At 35.2% G+C, this 12995-nt stretch overlaps 1 protein-coding gene across 4 annotated transcripts; it reads left to right on the forward strand.

The window, feature by feature from the left end:
- The first annotated feature begins 1393 nt into the window (after nucleotides 1-1393).
- LOC141606634 (uncharacterized) lies at nucleotides 1394-11538 on the forward strand. 4 transcript variants are annotated; one of them, XM_074425838.1, is made up of 8 exons: nucleotides 1394-1713; nucleotides 1802-1833; nucleotides 3107-3204; nucleotides 3844-3926; nucleotides 4193-4270; nucleotides 4345-4443; nucleotides 4981-5295; nucleotides 11426-11538. In XM_074425838.1, the coding sequence occupies exons 1-7, from the start codon at nucleotides 1624-1626 to the stop codon at nucleotides 5245-5247; spliced, it is 747 nt and encodes a 248-aa protein (XP_074281939.1). In that variant the 5' UTR covers nucleotides 1394-1623; the 3' UTR covers nucleotides 5248-5295; nucleotides 11426-11538. The 4 variants fall into 4 exon arrangements, with proteins under 4 accessions (XP_074281939.1, XP_074281938.1, XP_074281937.1 ...); XM_074425837.1 differs by lacking the exon at nucleotides 11426-11538 and adding an exon at nucleotides 10233-10564; XM_074425836.1 differs by lacking the exon at nucleotides 11426-11538 and adding an exon at nucleotides 8035-8349.
- Nucleotides 11539-12995: the final 1457 nt, after the last annotated feature.

Raw genomic sequence — 12995 nt, forward strand, 5'->3', positions numbered from 1 at the left:
TAATGTCATCCCAATCCAATAATCGTATCCCGAGTGCTACAATTGGCCAATTATGCAATATGACGACAGCACTATTATCACAGCATACATTCATAAGACGGTCAATAATATAACACGTGAGTAGTATAACAATCATAAGACGAAATTAACAATAAAACTAATATAACCAATTATTTCTAATATCTTATTTCATAGGTAAACAATTACTTATATCGACAAAGGGTCCCGAAATCATACCTTATTGTGAAGGTTGATATAATATACGAACAACCTTATTGCTATTGCCCTTCCCCGTACTATTGCTAGGATTCTCCTTATGCCGTTCTCTTATGCGTAGCCCAAATTGCCTTGCGCAATTTTTGTGTATATATGAGGATATGATTAAATGATATCCTAGGTGAGTCACCCCCCCTAAGCCACGTGTAGAATTTTGTTTTCTTTTTTTTTTTCTTTTTCTTTTTCATAATTATCTAATAGCGTAGTAAAAATCGTAACGGTTCCGACTCATATACTTTTAGACAAAAATACTAAAATGGAGCCGTCTTCATGTATACAGAAAAATATACGAGTTTAGTCTATAAAGTCTCAGATACTCCTATTATAATACATATCTTAAAACTAATTTTATTCGGGGTATTACATCGATCCACATCAAAGGTAACATACGTTATGGGCCCACATCATTACCAAATTGCCATTATACCCATTTCATATTTACACAAAATGTCATTACATACTCCACATATCATTCCACACTTAAACCCATAATTACATGGTCACCTATTTTTTTCCTCTTTACCCTTACTTTTTCCTCCTTTTCTTAAATACCACTTTTTTCCATGTTATCTTTTGTGTGGATCAGGGGGAGTATGTGTTAGCAAAAATACAAGAATATGTTGTCTATAGTAAACTCAATCCAAGTTAGTTGTTTCCATGTGTCAGCAAAAATAAAGTGTATGCATTTGCCAATAATTAGAGGTTAATGATGGCCATCACATAAAATTTGCACAAAAGTAGTATAATTAGTTCTCTCATGCGCTCCTATGAGCCTATGATCCGCAAAACTTGATATAATCTTTCAACAAACCCTAATCAAATTAGTCTAAATTAAATACTTGACGGATTTGATTAATTTTGGGAAGAAGAAAATTAAAGAGAGTTGTTTATTTTGTTTTTTTGGGAATGATAAAAGGTATCGAAAACTAATGAGAAAATGTCTATAACAGAGTAATACTTGTTCATGAAAAAACAACCATTTTTATTATTATAATTAATAATTATGTAATGTAAGTAATACTCCGTCCTGGCGTCCCATGATGATAAATAACTTTTAGGCAAAACCGACACCGATTATTATTTTTAACTAGCAATTAGCTAAGTACTCCCGTAGACCGTAGTCACATAGATTAGATTAGTGTTTCCGCACTTCACATTAGTTCCACACTAACACGTGAAAAGGCCAGTTTTCATGGCCAAAATACGGCAAATCACCACTAGATCTAACGATTAACGACGAATTTTCACTTGAACTTCAAAAAAGCGTCAAAAAATTTGAAGCATCAATCAATTGAATCATAAGATCTTTCCACATTGTTCTTAGATTTTATAATTAACGACGATTCAATGGCGAACAATGTACTACCGTCGCTAAAGTCAGAAATCGGTCCTGACGGACTTGCTCGTGAAGCTCCTATCATCGCGTACACTGAAAAGGTTTCGTAAATCACTACATTTTCTTGCATTTATCTCAATTTTAGTGATTGATTTGAGTTTTTGATCATGTTGTTTTGATGAATTGCAGTTTATTGAGGCGGAGAAGGTTCAATTGAGGAAGTAAGTTCGCAATTTCGCGCTTCAATTTCGCAATTAGTGCTTTTTTTTTCTTGAAATGTGAAGTTTGATTGTTTGAAATGTGAATTGTTCTGCGATTAGCGATTTAGTATCTAATTACGACTGTTTTAGAAGTAATTATGTAGTTCGGAAATTCGCATTTGAATTCGCTGTTGAAGAAGTAAGTTCGGAAATTCACATTTGAATTCGCAATCAATTTAGCGACTGATTTGAGTTTTTGATCATGTAAATCTCTATATTTTCATGTTTGAAACGTGAATTGATATCGTTACGAGTAAAGCGTGAATTGTTGAGCAATTTGAATGAGTTTTGGAAGATGTAAAGTTCTGTTATCTCTGTATTCTGCATGATTTGCCTTTAAAACTGTTTTTGTTTTGTTTGCAACATTAGGATCTGTGATTATCATCTACTTAGGACTATTTAAGAGGTAATTGTGTGGTTTAACGGCCTCTCATTGCAATTCGAGTGTATCTCAAGTGTAGACGTGTAGTGAGTGGTTTCTGAGGGATGTCGTTGAGGAGCGTTAAATGTCAATTCTGCCTTATTAACACGTTGATCATCTTTAATACGGAGTATTTGCAAGCGTAAATTATCGACGTGGTGAAATTATATCAAATTTAGATTCTAAGAGATAAAAATTGTACTCACAAGTCACAACGAAGTGAGCAAACTGTTGTTGAATGCATCTTACTCTATGTTAATTTGCTAGGTTGTTGCAACTATTGGTTGTTGATGATTTTTTTTTGATTGAAAAGTATGTTTTCAGATATCAGTTAGTGTCGTTTAATCCTCAAGTGAACTTATTCTTCTCATGTACGGAGTCAAACATTCATTTGCTTAAATGAATCCCCTACTCAAGGATGTAACATTGTAACTGGTTTGAACATGTAGGAGTAGCTACATAGTAAATGGCACGACAACATTATTTTAGTGCCTCAAGGTTCGTGCAAATGGCGGGGTAGACCTAGACTCCTAGAGGAGGGTGGGGAGTGTTGGATATAGGTTTGCAGCTCCAGATTGCATAGTAGACGACTTAATTGAATACAATTGTCTTTTGGAGGTTTTTCTTAGAAGATTTGTTATTTAAGTTTTTGTAGTACACGGAGAGGAGATGATTGTGATGTTAAATACCTCATTATTTTTTTTGTTAGCTCTTGTAATTTTACTTTGTCATCAAGATTTTGTTAGGGGCTTGTAGCCTACTAGTAAAATATCATTTACTTGTTGCACTAATTGGTTTTTTTGTTGTCTGTAGATACATAGAGGAAAACTATTCAAAGATTCGTGATGTTGAGCGGGAGTTTGCTAATCTAGATCTGGAGTTGAAACTCACGACAGGGTCAAAGAATGCAGGTTGGACATTGTAGTTTCAGCTGTCGAGTTTTTTGTGTTCGTAATGTTTTCTTCTTTCCTCTCCATATTTCCAATGGAACCAAAGACTCATTACTCTTTGGTTCTGGATTATGATGGAGTAAAGCAAAATGGCTTACTAAAGTGGCCGCGCTTCTTTCTCTTGTGAAGTAGCAGTCCTTTGATGCAGTTCTCGACGCAATTTTCATCTTGGGTCATTCGGAAACAGCCTCTTTGTGTTTCTAACACAAGGGTAAGGCTGCGTACATCCGACCCCCCTTACCCCGCAATTTTCGGGAGCCATTGAGGCACTGGGGTAATGTTGTTGTTGTTGTTGTAATGTTTTCTTCTTTTGTCTTATTAATTCCCGGTTGATTTGGAGACACAAAATCTAACATCATCTAAATTACTATGCTTGGATCTTGTAAAAGGATAACATCTATATTGTTGTAGATTTGCATGAACTATTGATATAATGGATGATTTTGAAGTAAAAACTTGGTAGCAGTCTGTTAGTAACCATTTAGGGTTTGTCGATGTTGAACATATTAAACTGAAAAGAGGCCAGACTCTGAAACTGACGGGAGTCACATTTTTGTAGATTTTATCTACTTATATTATTCATTTGTCGTTTCCTTGCAGCATTTGAGCACTTGAGAAAAATGATTGAGGTTCAAAATGAAAATATCCGTGCAGCTAAGATTAAGGAAGAACAAGCTAAGAAGGTGTGCACTTGTGCTTTAGGTGTCTAATGTAATTACATGAAATGTTCCCTTGTATCTTTCTTGAGTCGGTGGAATTCTTGTAGATAGAGTGGTATTCCTTTGCCTTCCATTGAACAATTTGGATTTGGGTTAGAACAACAACAACGACAATTTCCTTTCGAGGAATGGAATCGTTATGTTTAAATATGAGTGCACGGCGATCTAGCGTACGATTCATACCGTGTCTTGCATATTGCCCTTAAGTACCCTCTTCATTGATATTTCAGGTATGGGAGGCTGCGTTACAAGTTGTGAAGGATGAGGAAGCGGTAAAGCAAAAACTATGTGAAGATTTGAACAATTTGGTAAGTATCACATGCTACAGAACTGGATGCTTAGAACTACAGCACCTTTCCCTAATGCTGTTATTTATTACTAGGTCCAAGAAAGTAGTAACTCCCAGTATACGAGGCTAGAAGAGTTAAAAAGACGATTGGAAGCTTTGAATCCTGGGAGAGCATCAACATCTCTCATGCCTGTATGTTGTTCTCACTGTAATGCTTAATTGCTTATAAAATGCTCAGTACTCTTAGTTGGTTGATTTTAGAGCCTTTTTAAAGTAACTGTATTTTCTATCTTCACCTTTTCTGCAAGGCTTCGATACGCGCCCATATGTTAAAATGTGATGAACGACATGTACTTGAGTGCAATTGACAACAAGCCGTCATGTAATGATTTTTAGAAGGCTAAACACATCACAATTTTTCCGATTACGCTTCCCTACTTGTCAATTTCTTAACCGCCGCCTTTCCCACCTTCTCTCGAGTAATTGGTTGCAATTATTGAGTAAATGTTTACATCCAAAAGAAACATTGGTGTTATTAAGTTGATTTCTCTATTTTCCAAGTCTAAAGTAGAAGATGATCTCTCTATATATCAAGACTTTTTTTTCTTTTCGTTCATAATTTATAAATTTTGATCTGTGTAAGATTTATTTATCTTCATATTTTGCAAAATAGATAATTTATATGCGTAAACCTTTATCTTTGTTTAACATAAGTGTGCAATCACACAGAATAGCACATCACCCAGTGCAATTCCAGCAGCATTGATACCTGAAGTAAACATATTAGCTGGCAATGCTCCCAGTCAAGGTAAAGGTGATAATGTACAAACTATTAGCGTCGACAATCAATCACCAGTAGTCGATGAAGAAGGACGGGGAAAGAAGAAAAACTTATTACCAGGGAGAGGAGGAAAGGGGATTGGAGCATCATTGAAAGGCAGAGGTTCGACAACGGGCTGGACAGGTGCTGGTTTTGATGTGGACACTCGAAATTGAGGGGCCCAGCTGATATGGTATCAAGTTTTCTTCAAAGTTGAGCAAAAGGTATTCTTTGATTTTCCAAATTTTGTACATCAATGTTATAGATTCAGCATTGCAGTTATGAAAAGTGATTAATTGAATAATTTTAAATATCAGAATCTGTTAGCTACTATTATTGTGAATTCTAGATTATGTCAATGCAGTTAGTTATGTTTTTCCTAGAAGCATAAGTTAGTTTCCTGGAAGTTGTACCAGCTTAATGAGTATTGGCTGTAGTGCCTTGTCACTTGTGAATTTTTGGTTCAGTTATTTTTTTTCTTGGGACGGGTTGGCCCCTTAACTTAGAAACCTTGCACTCTTTTTATCTTGCTGGGTTCTCCATTGCATTACTACAGGGTGTAGATCTACATGAGCTTTTAGTCAGAAATCACAATTATGAGTGGCTAAAGAAGACAAATTGATGTAATGGCAAATTTGTTAAAAGTTGCTTTACCGGAGATGGGTACGATAGCTCTTACGACAATTTAAGTTTTCATTTTTTCTTAGAGATTCTGGGCTTAGGTTCAGGTAGGGGATTTGTTGAACATTAAAGCTACATTGCGATAAATATGTAGCTGATGTTCTTGACAAAAGAGTCATATTCAGAATCTATAGGGATTTCCTTTTGTTTCGGATTGTGATTCTAGAATATTTCTTTCTGTTGCCAATCATCGCCAATGTTGAATCCTCTTCCAGAAACCTTTTGCTTTCATAGCTTTTAGAGAAGTCAAGACTTGGATTTGAGTAAAAGCCAATAGTTTGATACTACATTGTACAACTTGTCTACCTTTAAAAAAACTGTGATACTGAATAACTAGCTAAGTGTGCTACCGTGAATGAATGTGTTTTTGTATGATGTGCAGTTGTGCATATTCACAAGGGCAGATTACTTTTTGTGGGAGCCCTTGTGGCACTGGGTTGATGGTGTTATACCTGCCTTTTTTTGGTACTTGGAGTAGGAGTATTCGGCTTTCTTGTCGCGAGTTTAGGTCGGGTTGATTCTTGTGGTTTTACTAATTTTGTTTTTATAATACGAGTCAAAAACATTGTCTTAATTTGGTGACACGAGATTTGGAAAATTTTCACATTGGTAACACAAGTTATAACATAGTCAAAATTAATCTAAATTAATGACTTTTTTTTTTTGAAATGATAGTGTACAAATTAAAATAAATATGTACTACAACTTTTGAAACCTTAGGACACAAATGTCTGAAGACACCGAGCAAAAAAGGAAAATATTGTTGAAATATTGTCTCCCGGATGCAATACTATAGAAAACCTAATGTCAGGCTTAGGGGAAGTTATTCACAAGGTGAGATTCAACCTCAAGGCTGATGAGCATTGAGAGTCCACTTTTATGGGGGCTGAAAGCCTCTTTTCAGGATTGTTTGTCCTGAGACCTGAAAATAGCAATTTACTAGATGCACCTAGGAGAACACGTCCAAATGGTATGTCAAATGTGATACTGTGATAGCATTAGTTTCAGAACTCCGGATTAGTGCCTGATAAACCAAGAGAACTAAAGATTATAAGAGTACCAACAACATGAAAAGGGAAAAAAGGGTAAGAAAACACAGAGGGAAGTGTGAGTAAATGACAACTTATGAAGTCATGATGGAGCTGCGACTCCGGTACGAGTTTTTGTTTTCATCTATTGACTTCCATCAAAATTAATGTTTTTGCCATTTATCATCTTGATGAATGATGAAGATGAGAGGTCCACTACCTGCTTAAATTTTACAGAACTGCAGCACCTTAAAGGAGCATGATGAGCTTGCATTTTTGGCAGAGACGTGAATGTGATCGTTTCCTTTCTTTTTCTTGTGTCATTCATACCCCACAAAGGTCATAATCCTTATGATTAAACCTGTTCATAGAAGATTTGAAGGGTTTCGTTAGCTAGTTATTTCTCCCGTTCTGTTGTTTTCTTCTCACTTTTTGAATTTGGAGAATAGAAAGAGGGAGTACTATGTATCAGAGTATTAGCCCCACCTCTTATCGCTCTTGGTTCTAGTGTGTAAATGGGGATTTTACATATAGTAGCTAATTCGTTATCAACGGAATCATCGGGCCGAGTTAGTATTGTGTCACTGGTTATTTTAGACTGTTTTTCATTAGGTCAAATTGGAAAAAGAAGTAAAGTTACTGATTGTCATTGGATTACATGTAATTCAGGTTGGGTTTTTTTTGGGATGTGTAAGCCTTTGTGAGCTTCATTTAGGTAGGCAAATATTACACTTCTAATGGGGTAATTATTCGTCCCTTTCCGTCTCCTTTCTCGTATCCTTTGCTAGTACTGCCTCATACTTCTTTGTTATCTTCATGACCTTGGTAACATGTACACTTACTCTAAGTAAACCCCTAGTATATTTTATGACGCCATTATTAACCCAGTGCCTTCCTCAACGGCGTGGGTCAAACAAGGAGGTGACGGAGTTAGCGTTGCTAATGACCCATAATAACGATTTCATCGACTGACTACTATATATCAAGATTGACTGACTAATGACCCACGATAAAGATTTATCAGACATTGTAATGAGTCGTCTTGCTTTGACCGGACATAACTTAAAGTTGTAATTGTTCGACTATACTGGAAATGGAAATTTTCGGGTAACATTAGAAGAGACAGTAAAATACTGTTAAGGTAAACAGAAAACTAGTACTGATCCTGCAATAAATGTGGTGTTAAGATTGAGTGTTAATGTGTTATGAAGCTGAAGAGATGAAAATATGAAGGAAAGAAATTGATGAATGTAGGGTAAAAGTTGCAGAGGGTAAACAGAGGTAACTGCAAATACATCCATCCATTTTGGCGCCATCAGAAGTTTCTGCTAGCAGTAGCAGGTTAAAATCTCAGGTTTGAGTGAATGTAGACTGCTGACTTTGTCCCTTTTTCAAATAAGAGTGAGGCATTTACTTATGATTACTTCTTACATTTCCGTAGTAACTGTATTGTACTACTTGGTTACTCCAAACCACCCAATCATTTTCATTACTGACTTCCTTACTGTTCACCTTTATTACCTTGTGGGCCTCTAAATTTATAATTCTAACTACATATATTGTGATTGAGATTATTTTCATTTTTGATCTACAGTTAGTCAGTTAGTCTCCCTTAAGGTGGAGTTATCCGTCTTTAACATTAAAACGGGTTAAATATCATCTCACTTGAACATTTAAGATATTTTTTTTTGTTTTTTCATATGCATTTTGCTTGTCTTATTCATTCTATTTGACCCGTCTTAAGTTTAAGATGTATACATCCGTCTTAAACAAGAATTTGTCTTGATCTATGGAGTACTAATTATTTTTAGATAATTTCATTTTTTCATTTGATTGATTCCTTTACCTACATAGATGTGAGATTATTTCTGTTGCTGCCGTGTCGACACACTTTTTCTTATCCTTCCGGGTTTGAGAAAATGGTGAAAACTATTGACATAGTTAAGTGTGTTTTCATCTATATTTGTTTGAAATAGGTTATACTCTATGTTTTTACCGTCTTCAGACTCTCACAACCTCTTTTTATTTCAACTTCTATTTTAATCATGTGTGAGAGCCGTCTTAAGTTTTAAGACTGTCTTAAATAAAAATTGGTGATGTTTTTAACATGGTTAAATGATTTATTTGGTGTTATATTCTCCCGGAAATTGACTATGGAGTACAATGTTACTGAACTCCATTATTGACTATAATGGCCAATGGGGTATTGTAGTCCATTGTTGAGATAATGAGATGTGTGTTGGGTAGTATTGAGTTTCAGAACGTTAGTAAACTATAGTATCCGGTAAATGATGTGAGAGAGTGATCCCGAAACTCCATATTATCCGATAACATTATCTCCTTTCTTAATTAGTGGCATGGTTAAACTTGTGAGGTTACTGTCAGTTTACCTCTTTGTTTTCTAGACGCAGACAGTGGAATGGTTAAGCCATTGGGAAAATTAAACAAATAATTGACTTCTAAGTGAACCATTAACCAAATTGATGGTGCTATGTGTTTTTTATAGCTTCTTTGAATTTGAGCTGCATCATGCGCGGCATTGTCCAACTTACTAAGCACTTATTGCTTACCCCAACTTATAGTGGCATTCCTAAACTATGCTCTTAAAGTTATCAATGTGTTTAATTTTAGTTTTACAGGTTATGGTAATATGGTTTAAGGTTACTGTAAATCTTAGTTATAACCGTTGTAAATTACAACGGAGGAGGGATGATATGCACTAACACCCCCAAAAAAGTGTTGGTGTAAATAGCTTTATATTCCCGTTGTATACTTGTATGTTACAATAGTTGCAATTTGTAAATGAGAATTTGTGTTAAGACTACAAAACAAGTATGACGGTTGTCTTCTAAATTTCGCTTATTAGAAATGAATTACGAAGACAATTGTATATGTGGTACCATTTTCCCTGTTTGAAGCTCATGTGTTAGTGTCGCCCATATTTTTGCTACTTGCTTGGTAAGTTGTACCTATAGGCCTTTGTCGAATAACCATGGGCGTAGCTAGAGTATACAGGGTCGATTTAATTGAGTTGTTATATTTATGTTTATTATTATGAAGTCTTAGCTGAATTTAACAATGAAGAACGTCAATTGTCCGATAAGTTGTCTTATTTAACAAAAACTTTAGTATCAAGATTAGCACATTGTTTGAACACTATAATGATGGAGTACAAAATTAACTTTGAGCAAGTCTTTTAGCTGGTAAATTACTCTGTTTTAGCTGGTAAATTACTCTATTTTAACTTATCTTGTAGCATTAATTTGTGTAATTTGAATTATCCTTAAACTCTGTAACACACATTGATTCCATCACCATACCACACTCTACCATACTTCATATCCATCTTTCTCTGTCTATACAATAAAGAGCTGATTATCCTTAAATTTTTTACTGTTTTTAAATAGTAACTGATTTAATTACTCATCAAATAAGACACTCTTCCCTGACAGGTCAGTAACCATTACTTTCAGTCATTATACTACTGCTACTAAACAAGTGTCAGTACCGCGTAGGAAGTTAGGAGAGAAAATCCAGAAAGAGGTAAATCTTGTTTGTTACTCTTCCCACTTTACCCTTTTACACTGCCATTTTCCCTAATTCCTATATGAGACGGTCTTACGACTATTTTAGTACGACTTTTATGAGGTCTCTCACAGTCACATTAGAGAGTTGGTTGTTAGTTTCCAGGGAATTTCATGTGTTGTCTCATACCATGTTATTTGTGACGTTTCTTAAGAGGCTTGCTCTATTTTTTTATACAAAATCTTGTTTAAGACGAATATATCGGTTTTAAACACAAACCGGGTTAAGTAAATGTTATTTTTGTAGGACAAACTACCTAGGAACTAGTAATGTCCCTATTTTTATTAAATGGTACTCATAGTATTTAGATCCGTTTTAATGATAAAACGAATATGTTAGTTCTAAGTAAGACTAGGATGGTGTTGCTTGTGACCGATACAAGCTTGTAACTTCTCACAACTCCTCTCCCATTTGCCCTCCCACTTGCTTTTTGTGAGAGGTTACAAGTTTGTGACGGAATAGTGCCGTCACAAATGAGAGTTTGTGATTTATAATATACTCCGTACTAGATTTCAAAGTATGCTGTGAAAGCAGTGGTGGAGCGAGGAGTGGGGGGGCTAGCAGGGGCGGTCGCAAATGAGAGTGTGATTTATAATATACTCCGTACTAGATTTGAGAGTTTGTGATTTATAATATACTCCGTACTAGATTTCAAAGTATGCTGTGAAAGCAGTGGTGGAGCGAGGGGTGGGGGGGCTAGCAGGGGCGGTCGCCCCCGCTGAAGTTTGAAAATTTCGAAACTTTTGGTTAAAATTCTTGAATTTTTTCAAAGCCTCCTTATAATATTTCCTTTTCGCCCCCGCTGCCTTAAAATCCTGGCTCCGCAACTGTGTGAAAGTATTTCCATTTACCCTTCTAATTTCTACTGACAGTTGACATTTGAAAATTTAAGGGCTTTCTGTATGTATTTTGTGCAGAATAACTAAATAGGCAAATAAATTTGGGGTACATATAGGAATCTTTCCAGTAATGTAACTGTTCATATACTTAAATGTAGTTTATTATGGTCTCAGATTTCTTGAATTCTATGAAAATGACTGTACACTGGTACCAATTACAGAGACTGATGGTGTTAACATGGAGATGGTAGTAATTGTCAAATGTCCAAAACTCCCGTAAAACTTGTGAGGAAATTCAATTTTGTAGAAGTGGACAATACCCTGTTCAATTGGGGCATGTACTCAGCATTTGGGTCTCTATTTGTCCATGGACCAAATTTTCTGCATTTCAGAGGGAGAAAAATTGTCAAGTGGCTGAACTAAGGCCGCTCTTAGAAGTCGCTAGTAAGTAGTAGCGGAATCAAGATTTTTTATTAAGGGTAAAACTCGTAATGCAATAACTTAAATATATATGATGGGAATTTTTTTTGAAGAATTTTATTCTAGTTCAAGTGTAACACCATCGCCCCCTTAATCCGACACTTAGTGTACAACTCTACTAGCTTTCCCTTGTTCCGCTACTGTTAAAATTTGAAACTTTATGTTAAGTTTTTCAAATTTTAGTTTACCTTATTCCGTAGAATTTGTGCTCAAAAAATTCTGATTTTCGTCTGTTGTAGTTGAGTTAGTGCATTACTCACAGATTTATACATGCGCCTGACTGAATTTCCCGTGAAAGATCAAGCTTATTTATTTGTGTCACTGTATAAGTCTTGTCAACAATTTGTTAGCTAAATTGTCACCGAGGTCCTTAGTGGAGAAGTAGATGTCCAATTAGATGGGAATATCCGAGACTAGACCCTACGAGTATATTGTAAAGAAAGTCATATGGGTGAATATGATGCTATATTTGAGACTAAACTCTACGAGTATATTGTAAAGAGAGTCATATGAGTGAATATGATGTCGACGAGATTTGATCCCGGATCATGAGTATCGATTACGTCAATCTAATGACTTTACCAATTAAGCTAGCTAATTAATATCAATTAGATCACTCACATGATAGTATCATGGAAGAATGACATTGTTTCATATAAAATTAATTTTTTTCGCTGCCCCTTTGTTGGCTTAATATAGGTCGATGGCATGGCAATATCTTAGCCTATTGGTTAAGACTTAAGACTAAGCTATTGTGGATAATAGATTTTAAGTTTGAATCCTCCCTCCCCAGTCCCCATTATAGCAATGCGATTAAGTGTACTTTTCGTTAAATAAAAATATATATTATAACAACACTTTTCTTAGGAGTATTAAAAATTTGTTATTGATCAACTAATTAAACTTATTTATCGGTGAAATACAAGAGAATTTCGATGACTTGCGAAAGAGGGCTAAGATAAGTAAGATAGCATCTAGTCACGTGAATGGGCCACTGCACGTGAGCTTGTAGTGTGTGACCATTTCCTGACCCAACATCTCGTCGTCCTGTGGCCCTCTTTTAGTCAGGTTTTTTCAGCTTCCTCTTTCTAATAAACCTTTTTTTTTCCATAAATAAATGAGTAAATAAATTTCTGTAGATAAAAAATATTATCTCTGATAAATTGTTGGTGAAGACTGTAATCTACATTTGAATTGTGTGATTTTTTTTTTTTGAATTTGGAATGATAACGCTAAAGATAAAATGTGTTTTTGTCACTCTTTAGGTAAGATTGTTCTTTTAATTCTAAATTATCGGTACTTTGCATGTCT

This window comes from Silene latifolia, chromosome 10, assembly GCF_048544455.1.
Source record: "Silene latifolia isolate original U9 population chromosome 10, ASM4854445v1, whole genome shotgun sequence".
NCBI classification, from domain to species: Eukaryota; Viridiplantae; Streptophyta; class Magnoliopsida; order Caryophyllales; family Caryophyllaceae; genus Silene; species Silene latifolia.